The sequence below is a fragment of the Phocoena phocoena genome, chromosome 3 (genome assembly GCF_963924675.1).
Source record: "Phocoena phocoena chromosome 3, mPhoPho1.1, whole genome shotgun sequence".
NCBI lineage: Eukaryota > Metazoa > Chordata > Mammalia > Artiodactyla > Phocoenidae > Phocoena > Phocoena phocoena.
The window spans coordinates 133,347,251-133,359,847 of NC_089221.1; the positions used below are offsets into that span (position 1 = coordinate 133,347,251).

The 12,597-nt window shown below is 41.8% G+C and overlaps 1 protein-coding gene across 1 annotated transcript in view; it reads right to left on the reverse strand.

Moving 5' to 3' along the window:
• Window positions 1-2,191: 2,191 nt before the first annotated feature.
• The window catches only part of TIMD4 (T cell immunoglobulin and mucin domain containing 4), a 33,552-nt gene continuing 23,146 nt past the window's right edge, over window positions 2,192-12,597 (reverse strand). The window contains exons 5-8 of the mRNA XM_065875343.1: window positions 6,187-6,233; window positions 4,616-4,709; window positions 3,199-3,238; window positions 2,192-2,264 (exon numbers count right to left, since the gene is read on the reverse strand). Of these exons, the coding sequence (XP_065731415.1) occupies window positions 2,192-2,264; window positions 3,199-3,238; window positions 4,616-4,709; window positions 6,187-6,233 (254 nt within the window). The remainder of the gene's footprint in view (window positions 2,265-3,198; window positions 3,239-4,615; window positions 4,710-6,186; window positions 6,234-12,597) is intronic.

Here is a 12,597-nt window from a genome sequence, read left to right on the forward strand (position 1 = left end):
GTGTGGTGTGGGGATGAGAATGTGTATGACTAGCAAGGTCCAGGTGATACTCAGGCTGCTGGTCTGACGTGCCCCGTTTGAGAACCAGGCAGCAACAGCAGTGGTTCTCAGCCCTGGCCGCACATTACAGCCCCTTGGAGCATTAAAAAAAAAAAAAAATCAGATGCCCAGGCCACACCCTAGACCAATTACAAAAGAATCTTCTAAAGGGTAGGACTCAGGAATTGACATTTTAAAATATTCCCCAGATAACTGCAGTGTTCAGCTAAGGTTGAGAGCTACTAGGCTAGAGGGTCCTGGAGGCCATTACCAGTTTTAAAATACTACAACTACTCATTTAAATGTTTCTGAATCTGACCAAGGAGCTGCAGAAATAAAGTTGGGAAAAGACTGAAGATGGCCCCTTGCAAAACACAAAGATACTCATTGAGCTGAGATGTTCTGTTTGGGGGGTATGGTATTTGCTGTCGGCTTTTCTAGGCAGACCCGAGTTGGTCATGGCACTGGGGGTGGTCGTTTGGGAAGGTGGGTAGGTAGCATGAGCTAAGTTAGGATGGGGAGTCTCGGTGACCCATGAAATATTAAAACCTGTTTGTACAAGCTCACCTAGTCCCACTCCATTTTCCAGATGGGGACACTGGAGCCCTGCACCTGCCTCTACTGCCCCACACCCACCCACCCCCAGTTTCTAAATTTGAATGTAACAGGCTGGTCAAGTCATTTCCAGTATTTTCAGTTAACACAGAGGAGAAAGTCAAGCTCAATAAAGAAGCAACCAGTGTGCTGCTAATTATTTCCTTCACTTAGTCCAAACCTGCCACTCACCTCGGCACCGAAAGAGTGAGGCAGAAGGCATGCTGCCCTGGGCAGGTCGTTCTCCAAGTGCTCAGGTAAGAGGGGGATGTTTTTATTAACTGCTGGATCCGTGTGAACTAACAGTTCGAGGAATCTAGAGGCTGTAGCAGTCAAGTCATAAGACTGCTTTTTTCCCCCTCTCTTAAAAGTAATGTCAAGAGAGTCGAAATATAAAGTATGGTTACCTGGAAAGACTGTGCACTTATTTCATTAAGGCGGTTACTGCCCCAAACATACCAGGAAGTATTTCAGACAAATTTCTTTCAGCTCTGGCTGACGCTCCACATTCCTGCCCAACCAGAGGCCTCTCACTCAGGTGCACATTCTTTCCATTCAGTCATCAACTGCTTGTTTTAACCTCTCTCCCATGGTTCCTCATGCTACTAGCTCTCAAAGTAAGTTTAAATAAACCTATTCTTATTGAGGAGTCAATTCCCATGAACTTTATTTAGAGAAACTGATCTGGACCAACTCACTGTCACATCCATGTGCCCGCCCTGCTTGAACATCCATGTCATTCACCACAGTTTACTCTGATGAACTCTTGGCTGTTTCCAACATTAAATTCCCCAAGCAAGAATTAAGATGTGACACTATGGTCACCTCTAAAGATACTCAGGTGTGAACAGAAAATAATAGAAAACCTAGACATTTTAGAGGGGAGTCAAGATGATGGTGTGATTCCATGTCGTTTCCTGCATTATTGATGACAATCAATACATAATATATCATCAATATGTTATTGATGACAATCAATAATGCAAGGATGTTCATACCATACCCAGAGTGGGGCCCTGAATTCTTAAAGCTGGGCATAAAAGGAGAGATACAAATGCATGCAAGGCAAAGGCAACTAGGATAGGGAAGGGACCAGAAATCATGTTCCAGAAACAAGGCAATTTAGAGAAACATGAGGTTCTCCTTTCAGTATCTGGAGCACTGCTACCAGGTAGAAGAGAGTTTAGACCTGTTCTGTGTAAGCACAAGTTCAACTAGGACCAGCAGGCAGATGCTATCTGGACACAGACTTTGTTCTAAATGTTTCCAAGTCTCAGAAGTGCCCTGAGATTGAATGGACTTCCTTGGGTGTGATAGTGAGTTCACCATCACTGAAGGTGTTCAATTATACTGTGGAAGATCACTTAGCAGTGATGCTACAGAGATTAAACCATGAGAAGGTGTGGTCTCTAAGGTAACTTTCACTTGTGAAACAAAGGCAAGACTGGATCAGTGACACCAAGGCAACAGATGGTTTTTAAAAAAAAAAAATTCTAAGACTTATTTTGATAATTCACACATCATATCCTCATCCTCAATCCTAAGAGAAAGGGGCACGTTAGAGTGTGAAAAGACCATCTTCATTTTCTCTTTCGTCGAGTACATTTTTACTTTCTCCAACACTGTCTAGCCTGTAAAGAGAGAAGAGAGGCTGATGATGAGAAACACCAAGACCAGGAATGAATGGATGCTGGTAGATTATAAAACACCTAATCAAGGGCTGTTAGAGTTAAAAGGGCTCAGAGTCCATCCAGTCCAAGCCTCACATTTCACAGATGGGAAAACTGAGGCCACAGGGGATAAAGGGCTTTTGCCAATCTATTATAATAAGGGGATTTAAAGTTTCTGTATTAGCAAAGTATAAAATCATGATCTAAATGTGTTTATTTACCAAGAGGATCTCCAAGTATGACTTTGAAAAGTTACCTTGCTAACCTTTAGTTTCCCTACTTGTTAATATTTACTTGTTAATATAGATATTGTGGTATTGATGCAACTATTAAGTGAAAGCAAGGTCTTCATCACAGTTTACACCAAATCTTTTCATTTCTTTACCAAAAAGCTATTTAACAGGACAGATATCCAAAATCCCTTTCCAGAGACTCTTCAAATTATTTAAAAAACAAAACAAAAAACTGCTCCCATGGTCTAATTTGCCAGAGGAATGAAATCCCAGGAATGATACTATACATGTTTTTTCATTTTCCACACTGCCAACTCTCCTCTCAGTGAACTCCAGTTTAACAATGACCTTTTAAAGTGAGTCACCCAGAGTGGAACAACTAATGAGTAGAATGACATATCACCTTCATTCTTTTGCATGTCATACTTCTGTTAATGCAACCTGCCACTGTATTTGCATTTTGGACAAATATCACAGTGTTAACCAAGACAGAGGTTAACGTGAGCTGAATCCCCACATCTTTTCCACCTCTAATGCCACATCTCTCCAACCGTGTATTTAATCCGAATACAAACACAAGTCATTAAACCACTGAGTAGTATCTAATCATTTGTAACAGCTTGTACAATCATTACAACAGTCAGTCGTGCAAGATGAATTACCTGGTGTGTTTCTGGACGCAATTGGTTTTCATGACTTTCCCTGAAAAGACAAGGCCAGGTTAGAAGCAGAGTAGATGTGCTTATGTGAAATGCTGGGGGAGGGACAGAGCAACATTATGAAGAGCTGAGGTGGTCCAAAGGTGGGAACTTAGGAACTGGATTTGGTAGAGAAAGCCACTCCTTTCCCCAGATCAGATGATTGCTTCTTTAGGCCCCTAGTTACTGCTCATCAATCACAGAGTTGTTCCAACATTGTGGGCAATGGTGTTAAGCTGCTTTATTCTTTTGTTTTTTTTGTTTTTGGCCGGGCTATGAGGCTTGAGGAATCTTAGTTCCCCAACCAGGGATTGAACCCAGGCCCCGGCAGTGAAAGGGAGGGCGACTGGAGAGCCAGGGAATTCCCTAAGCTGCTTTATTCTTGAGTTATTTGAATTCAAGTACTCACTTGGGTTTTAAAACACTTCCTTAGGACATGTACCCATAATTTCCCAAACTGTAACATGCCTTTGTATGAAGGTTAATGACAAACTTCCACTAAGCTCCACATTTCCTTTTGTAGTGTTCACTAGGGATAGATGTGGAGACACACGAGTTTCCCTGTTCTTGCTCAAACAGGCTGAGATGGTTACTACTAGTCAGAGCTCCTCACTTACTACCAGTTTCTGTTAATGACTACAGAACAATTTTTTCCCCATTTTTACAGGACCAGGTGCTACGTGCCTATACTTGGCATGAAAACTTTAAACCCCGGTTCATGATTTCATTTTGCAATGTTTTAAAACTTTTTTTTTTTTGAAAGCAGGGGAGGGCAGCCACAAGGTCATGGACCAGCTCAAGAATCTAATGACAGCTACGGACCCTGTCCTCTGAAAACTGCAGATATGAATGTACAAGTGCTTTTCCACACGATTTTAAGGGATTCACTGGTCCCCTGAGGTCCATCTGTGGACCCTAGGTTAAGAAGTTTTACTTTAAGGGAACAAATAAGAAGACCAGGGTGATTCACGGCTCTCTTCCTGGGGCATTCCTAGCCAGAGGAAGAGGCTGGGTCAGGGTTTCCTCCACCCCAAGACAGTGATAAGAATAGTACTTCCCACTTAAGGCAGTCAGGAGCATGAAACGAGTTAGATATGTCAAGAATATAGCATCAGGACTGGCACAGAATAAGTGTCCAATAAATGCTGTTATTTCCCCAAATGTAAACTCTATCAGGGGCATGATGCTCAAAGCCTTTAGCATCTTGGGGAACATGAGTTTACCTCTAGCCTCCTTGACGGGGATGATGAGGGCAATGATAGAAGTGGGACTCTAAGGAATGGGGAAAACAGGCAGGAAGCAGAATCCATCCACTCCCAGTTCCCCCTGGAGTTTCCAAAGCTCTGAAGGGCTTCATCTCACCTGGTCCTGCCCTCCTTACCTCGAAGGAAATATGCCAGAAGCAACGCCAACAGCACAAATCCCAGGGAGGGAGCAACGATCATGAGCAGGTTGTAGTTGTTGGTCATTTTTATCTGGTGAGACACAGGGAAGGCGATTGGGTCACTCATTTCCGAACAGCATCCTCCCGTGAGTTTCCCATCACTAGCACACCATCCAGTGACCGGCAGCTTCACTGCAGCTCACCACCTTTTGCCCAATGTGTCTCAAGATCAAAACAAAGCCAGCCTTATGAATTAGACTTTAAAAAAAATCTAAAAAAAAGTGGAAAATCTGAAACATTTTACCCAGACCCTTCCCTCAAATTTTCCTAAGTCTTAAACACCAGGCAGTTGGGTTGTGGGGTGTGAAGATCAAAAAAATAACTGTCCTATAAGCTGTGCCCTCCACTGTCAGATCTCTTTACTGGCCATCGCCTATATCCTTTCAGCTCTACCTACACCTGTGTGTTAGTTCTTTTCCTGGCTGACTTAGACTTTTAGAGGCAATAAGATGAAAGAGAAGGTGGAACTCAATTTCAAATTTTCTGCATTGGTGGTTCGCAAAGTGTAGCCAGGGGACCCCCCCCCATGAGATCAAAATGATTTTCAGGACACATTATTCGCCATTTTTACTGTCATTCTTTCATGAGATGTACAGTGAAGTTTCCCAGAGGTTACAGTTATGTGACATTTGATGTGAAGGTGTCAGTGCTCTGATAACATAATATGCAAGATACGAGAACCTCTATCTTCTAATGAGCCAGACATTAATGAGACTTGCAAAATGTAAACCAATGCCACTTTTCTCCCTAATATTTTTTCATTCAGGAAAATGTAGTTATTTTTCATAAAGTATTATTTATGTTAACATGTAATGGGTTTGTTATACTTTTTTAAATGAATTCATATTGTTTTTAACTTCTCAGTTTTAATTTTTATGAATATAAAGGGGTCCTGACACCAAACAGTCTGAGAATCACCGCTCTACAGGCAGCATCTAGTTCCCTGGGGGCTACACCATCTCCCATTGGCCAGGCCAGGCTCCATCCCCTCAGCTTCCTGTCCCTTCTCTTACAAGGCAGCAGAGGCAGGGCAATAATCTCTCTCTGAGGAGAGAGAAGGGGAAGAAGGAAGAATGAATGAGACCTTCACGTTTCCCTTATAGGTTGTCTATACTCCCTGAAGGTTTTACATGAAGCAGCGTGAATCACTTTCACAATAATACAAATGAATGAAGGATAAGCTCAGAAAATAAGAGGAACGCTAGAGACAGGTGTTGATTCTGTAGAATGTCACTAATTCTGGGGCAGCAGAGGGACCACATAATAATTTCAATGTTTTTGTTTATACTTCTTTTTTCTTTTCAAGGCGTCTGCACATATAGAAGTAACGATATCAACATTATTTCTGCCAAGAGTACAAGTCTACAAATTCCTTCACTGTTTCATAACAGTTGCAATGTATTTTGCCCTTAGATAGATCTGCTCTCCCAGTCCATTTCCACAAAACTTTATTGTGGATTTTAAAACTGTAGGTCATATACTTCAAAATACTTCGCAAAAATTTTTACCTGTTCTGATTCAAATCCATTTTGCACAAGAAATGGCATCTCAGATGCTGGGAAGGAGAAAGAGAAGATAATGTTTATATTTCCTGTAGGAGAATAAAATGCAACACCCTGAAATAGACCCTTCAGTTGATGTGTTTAATCTTTCAATCCCAGCTTTCCTTTTTTTGCATAATTTATTTATGCACATTTGTTTTGGTATGTTTTTATCTAAAGCTCATCTGCTGTCCAGTATTATCCCACAGGAGAATCTTCATTTTATAGATGGGTAGAGTGAGGCATTAGGCCAGGAGGCAATTGAATCTAAATTTTCTTTAAGCCCCAGTAATGCATTCAGGACTTTTCTCCAGCAAGAAAACCTGTCAGTCTATCAGTTAACAAATATTTATTAAGCATTTATTATAGGCCATGCACTATTCTAGCTGTACCATCTAGCTGTACTTCTCGATGGAGTTTACAACTTAGTACAGAAAACCCAATTTAAACAAGTAATGTCAATAGTTCTAAAAAAGCAATTGTAAAAAATTCTGGGAAGAAATAGTATAAGGTGTCCGAGGTATATCAGAAGGATGGCTGACCGGTTCTAGAGGGTCACATCCTTGAAAATGTGAAATTTAAGCTGAGACATGGAGTCATGGATTTATAACTGATAGCTGAGTTCAACAAGGGAACCATACTGAGAATCTACCAAGTACTAAGCACAGTTCTGGGCACCAAGAATGCAGAGATGAATATGGCATGGTCCCACCCTCATGAAATTTACAGTACACTAGAGGAGGGAGACCAGAAGCTTATTTCAGCCTAACAGGCCAAAGGTAAGGATGCAGGATGGACAGGCCGCTGGGGAGGGTGGGCAGAGGGAGAGGCACTTAGCCCCATGGTAGTTCAGCGAGTGCTATCAGAATTAAGCTCCGTGAAGACACTGTCCCTCTGTGCCCGCTCAACAGTGGGACTCCAACACTGCCTGACACATACTTGGTGCTCAATAAATGTTTGTTGAATGAGTTAACACCTGAACTGAGTTAAGGTTGTGTAACAATTAACGAAGCAAGATGGTAAAGGCATTTTAGGTAGAATATCAGCAAAGCTATGGAAACATGAAGCAGGATGGTTCCCGTTCAACTGGCAAGCGTCTGTGCAGGTGTAAAATGAGAAGTGCGGGGGTGGCAGGGGATGGCATGGAGATGGGCAGGAACCAGTCACGGAAGGCCTTTTGTTTCATGCTGCTAAGTCTCCCTTCAGTTCTGTAAGCAGTGGGAAACCACAGAAACGTTTCAAGCAGGTTATGATCCAGTTAGGAGGATAAGAGAACAGCCAAGAGATTACTATCTACCTGCTTCCAGGTCTGAAATTCAGAGCTAGAGGTGAAGGGAGAGAGACAGATTCCAGAAATGCTTAGGAGGGAGATCAAGAGGATACGGACATTGAATGGGGGGTGAGAAAGAGCTGAGTCAAAGTTTCCTCCTTGAGAAAGTGGGCCATTGCCTGAACTGTCCCCTAGGATTGGGAAAAGAAGCAGCAGCAAGGCAGTGGGAGAAAGGCAGGGAGCTCAGATTTAGAGTCGCTGAGTGTAAGCTACCAGAGGGACACTGCAAACACTATTTGCATAATAAGCAGTTGACTGATTTGAATCTGAATCAAAGTCGGGAAAAGGTTGGAGCCGGAGATACTGATTTAGGAGACATCAGGATCCAGGCAGCAGATAAAAACCTCAGAGTGTATAAGAAACCCAAGGGCTACATGTCCAGAAAAACAGGGGAGCAGGAATCCTGAGAAATCCTAGCACTTAAAAGGTAGGCAGAGGAGGGGCTTCGTTGGTGGTGTAGTTGTTGAGAGTTCGCCTGCCGATGCAGCGGACACGGGTTCGGGGCCCCGGTCCGGGAAGATCCCACATGCCGCGGAGCGCCTGGGCCTGTGAGCCATGGCCACTGAGCCTGTGCGTCCGGAGCCTGTGCTCCACAACGGGAGAGGCCACAACAGTGAGAGGCCCGCGTACCGCAAAAAAAAAAAAAAAAAAAAAAAAAGGGTAGGGAGAGGAGGTGGAGGAGAAGGAAGAAGAAACAGGGGGCAGGGGCCAGCGAGTGAGAGCAGTGTCCCGGGGCCAGGGCAGGGGAGAATGTCCAGGAGGGCTGCAAAGTCGTATGTGCAATAAAACCTTCCCATAGAAGCAGAACACAAAGCCACACACAGAGGAGGCCCGAATGTAACAATAGGGTAATAATTATTGAAATTGATCGCTGTTTCCCCCAAGCTTCTCTGCACTCAAGGCAAAAGGAGAAACGTTACAGGTTTTGTAAGGTTCATAATCTGGTACAAGAGAGCTTATTCGTTCTACAGGGAAAGTGACTTGTTGAATGCCTAGGAGCATAAAACTCAGAGGGGGATATTCAGCATGTTTTCATATCCTACAACTTAGTTAATGTTGTTTTTCTTTCAGCTATTATCCCCTAGAGCCGGAAACTGCATGTAAGTATTCAAAATTCCTACCCTGTTCTGTCAAAATCCTGCTGAAATCATTTGTGATGGGTAAGCCTGAAATTGAAACCATCAAAGAGAAAAGCCAGCCTGGGTCATTTTTGTCAGAGCTAATCTGTATTTTAAATTGGAGGTGTCTAAAGGGAGACACATTTTGCAAACACAAACACTGCTGAGTGATACCAGACAGGACTGTTTCTCCTCCTTCTTCTCCTTCTCCCTTCTGAACATGCCAGAAGCCCAAATGGAAGTACTCATAGGGCTGCAGTGTTATACACCAAAGAGCAACAAGAAGTACACACTGGTGGTTGGCTCTTCTTCCTTGTGAAGAGTAGCAATGTCTGCGGCTGGGGGATAGGAGTTAGACAAGTCCAGGCTATTGGTTTTCGTGTCCTCTGTGTTCTGCTGGCCATTACATTCTCAAGGCCCTGAACGCTGCCACGAGCACGTTCAGGCAGAGGCAGAGACTCCCAGAACTTGCAAGAAAAGCAATTCTGTGAGAGAGGAATTGTAGTGGGTTGAATATCGTCCCCATGCCCACCCGCCGCAAATCATGTCCAAGTAGAACCTCAGATTGCAACCTTCTTTAGAAATAGGGTCTTTACAGATGTAATTAGTTAAGGACCTTAAGATGAAATCATCCTAGATTTAGGATAGGCCCTAAATCCAATGGCCGTTACCTTTACAGGAAGAGAAGAGGACACACAGAGCCACACACAGAGAAGGTCATGTGAACACGCAGGCAGAGATGAGAGTGCTGCTGCCATAAATCAAGGAATCCCTGCGGCACCAGAAGCTGGAAGAGGCAAGGAAATATTCTCCTCTAGAGCCTTCAGAGAGAGTAAGGCTGTGCTGATACCTGGATTTCAGACTGCTAGCCTCCAGAACTGTGAGAGAATAACTTTCTGTTGTTTTAAGCCACCTTGTTTGTGATAATTGTTACCGCAGCCCTGGGAAACAGATATAGGTATTAAAGGAAATTGACATATGAAGAATGAGAGTGGCCTTCCATGGAGGAAACCAGCCTAAGAAAGAAAAAGGAAATGGGTGCTGAGCACACATAAGATGACTAAATGGGTATAATGATTTGCATTGAATCTAGAAAAGTGATGGTCCAGAGCCGTGGTCTCCAGAGAGGGCTCAGCGCTCACCTTGACTGTGCAAGGCCATCCACTGGGAGTGGGGAAAACGAGAGCTTCTGTTTACATTTAATTAAATTGAATCCTTGCAACATTTATTCGGGAGGGATATATTCCAACATATACATGTTAGTATGGAGGTGTATTTGAACAAATTACCAATAAGCGTTTTACCACTAATAATACATTTTTGGCCTGGTCAAGAGAGGAAGAATGAGTCACTTGGAGACTATGGTAGACAAATTAATGAAACCCAAAGGTGTCTGTGTCTAATCTTCAGAATTTGTGATATGTATATGTATGGCAAAAGAGACTTTGCAATGTGATCAAGTGAAGGCTCTTGAGATGGGAAGATTATCCTGCATTACCCAGTGGGCCCAATGCAATCACAAGGATCCTTATAAGAGGGAGGCCAAAATGTCAAAGCTGGGATAGGTGAGGATGGAAGAAGAGGCCAGAGAGAAAGAGAGATTTGAAGATCTTATATTGCTGACTTACAGATGGAGGTAATGGGCTGAAAACCAAAGAAAGCAAGTGACACGGAAACGCTGGAAAAGGCAAGGAAATTGATTCCCCCCCAGACAATTCGGAAGGAATACAGCCCCACCAACCCCTTGATTTTAGGACTTCTGACCTCCAGAACTATAAGATTAATCTGTGCTATTTTAAGACACTACCATTCAGGTAATTTGTAAGAACAGCAACAGAAAACTAACACAGAGACACTAGCCTCCAAGACAACAGTGGCTCTGGGGATGGGCACATGGGATGAAAGGCAGATTGACTTTCTATTTAAAAGTTTTTTGTACGCTTTGTAGTTTTGTCATGCAGGTGTAGTATCTATCTTTTAAAAATTAGTTAAATTGCAAGAACAACAACAAAAGAATCTTAAGATTAACCATGCTTTTCCCAGGTCCACGTACTCACCAATGCTTCTGATGAATATCAGATTTTCCTACAAGGTGAGAATGTATTTACATTAAAAAAAAAAAAAAACCAAAATAGGGACACCTTAGCAGTTAGGGTTCACACTGTAAATTAGTAAATTGGCTTGCTGGTTTAATTTTAGGCTCTTGAGTTCTGGGTATACATGGGTACTCTGAAAAATGGAATTTCTGGAAAAAATTAACCTCAGACCTCAGAGCACAGTGAGGCTGCCAGTCGGCCTCCCTCATGCTTTACCACCACTAAGTATTTCCCCCAGACTTCCTGGCTCTGTGACCTTGGGCAAGACATTTCCTCTCTCTGAGCCACAGTTTATTCGTCTGAAAATGCTGTTATTTCACCAGCTGATCTCCTATGTCTTTTTTAACCTTTATATCTCTGGATAACTTTTTACAAAGTATTTGAAGGACCTGAGAAAATTATCATTACATAGTAATTTTTTTAAGGATATAAAGCTATACTTAGTGTAGGGAATGAACATGTAAATACTTCAAACTATATATACAAACACATGCATACCTCTTGTTCCCCAAAGAAAATTAAAAAGAAATCCAGGCTAAATGCACCTGACTTTGAGTGGAAATATTGTAGGCAATTCAATTTTTTTTTATTAATACTTTTGCATGATGTCTAATTTTCTCAAATGTGAAAACTTTAACTGTAAAATATTCCGTGTATCATGTGTTAATTACTGAAAACTCTGCAGGATGACTTAGTCAAGGGCAAACTGTTAAGGGTGTGTCATTTCTCTGAAGCAAGGCCACAGTGACATTCTAAGTGAAACTGTGAAGATAGCTGTTAGAAACTCATTAACCCACAGCCAAAGAAGGGTTTTGTGGTGCTATTAGAAAAAGGCACCTCCTATGATCTAAGAGTACTGAGGTATAATGATGTAACAGGATATATATATTAGTCATTTTTAAAGGTCAAAAACGTTTTTTTTTTAATATAATGAGTGCATATAAAAACTGGTGAAATCCAAGTAGAATTTGTAGTCTAGTTAATTGTATTGTACTGATGTAAATTTCTTCATTTTGATAATGTACGGTAATAGTGTAAGATGTTGCCACTGAGGGAAGCTGGAGGAATGTGTAGCTCTCTCTGTACTATTTTTGCAAGTTTGGGGACGTCTACAATTATTTCAAAATAGAAAGTTTTTAAAAATTAGTTTAAATATCAGCCATTTCATATAGTTCAATCTAATCTATGCATGACACGTAGTAGCTTTGCAGTAAAGACTTGTTGAACAAAAATGTTGAATGAACTTTAAAGCAAGTTTTAAAAGACTATAGAGAGAATGATTTTGTAAACAATTTGAACATTTTTATGAAAAAAAATAATAGATGTGACTATGCTATTAACAACAAAAAATGACCTGAGAGGATATAGCCCAAACTGTTACAGTATTATCTCTTCACCTCAATCATCTGGGGCGGGGGCTGGGTGGAATGTTTGGAATACAAGGAACTTCAACTTTATAGTGTTTTAACTTTTTATTTTACAAGAGCATCTATTTATTTCATAACATGAAAACTAAAGTTTAAATGTTAACAGCACGGCATGAAAACACCATCTTTCCCTTCAGAGGACTTCTCATCTAGTAGGGTAGGGGGCAATGTTCAGTGTACACTCAGGAAAACAAACCTATCCAAATAAATTCACACCTGCCCTTTCTAAGGAACGCATCCAGTATCTGGATGGTATAGATCAAGGGCTGCAAATGACAGCCTAGGGGCCAAATCCAGCCTTGGCCTGTTTTTGCACAGCCTCAGAGCCAAGAATCCTTTTTAGATTTTTAAATGGTTGGGAAAAAATCAAAAGAAGCAGAACTCATAACACATAAAAACTGCAGGTA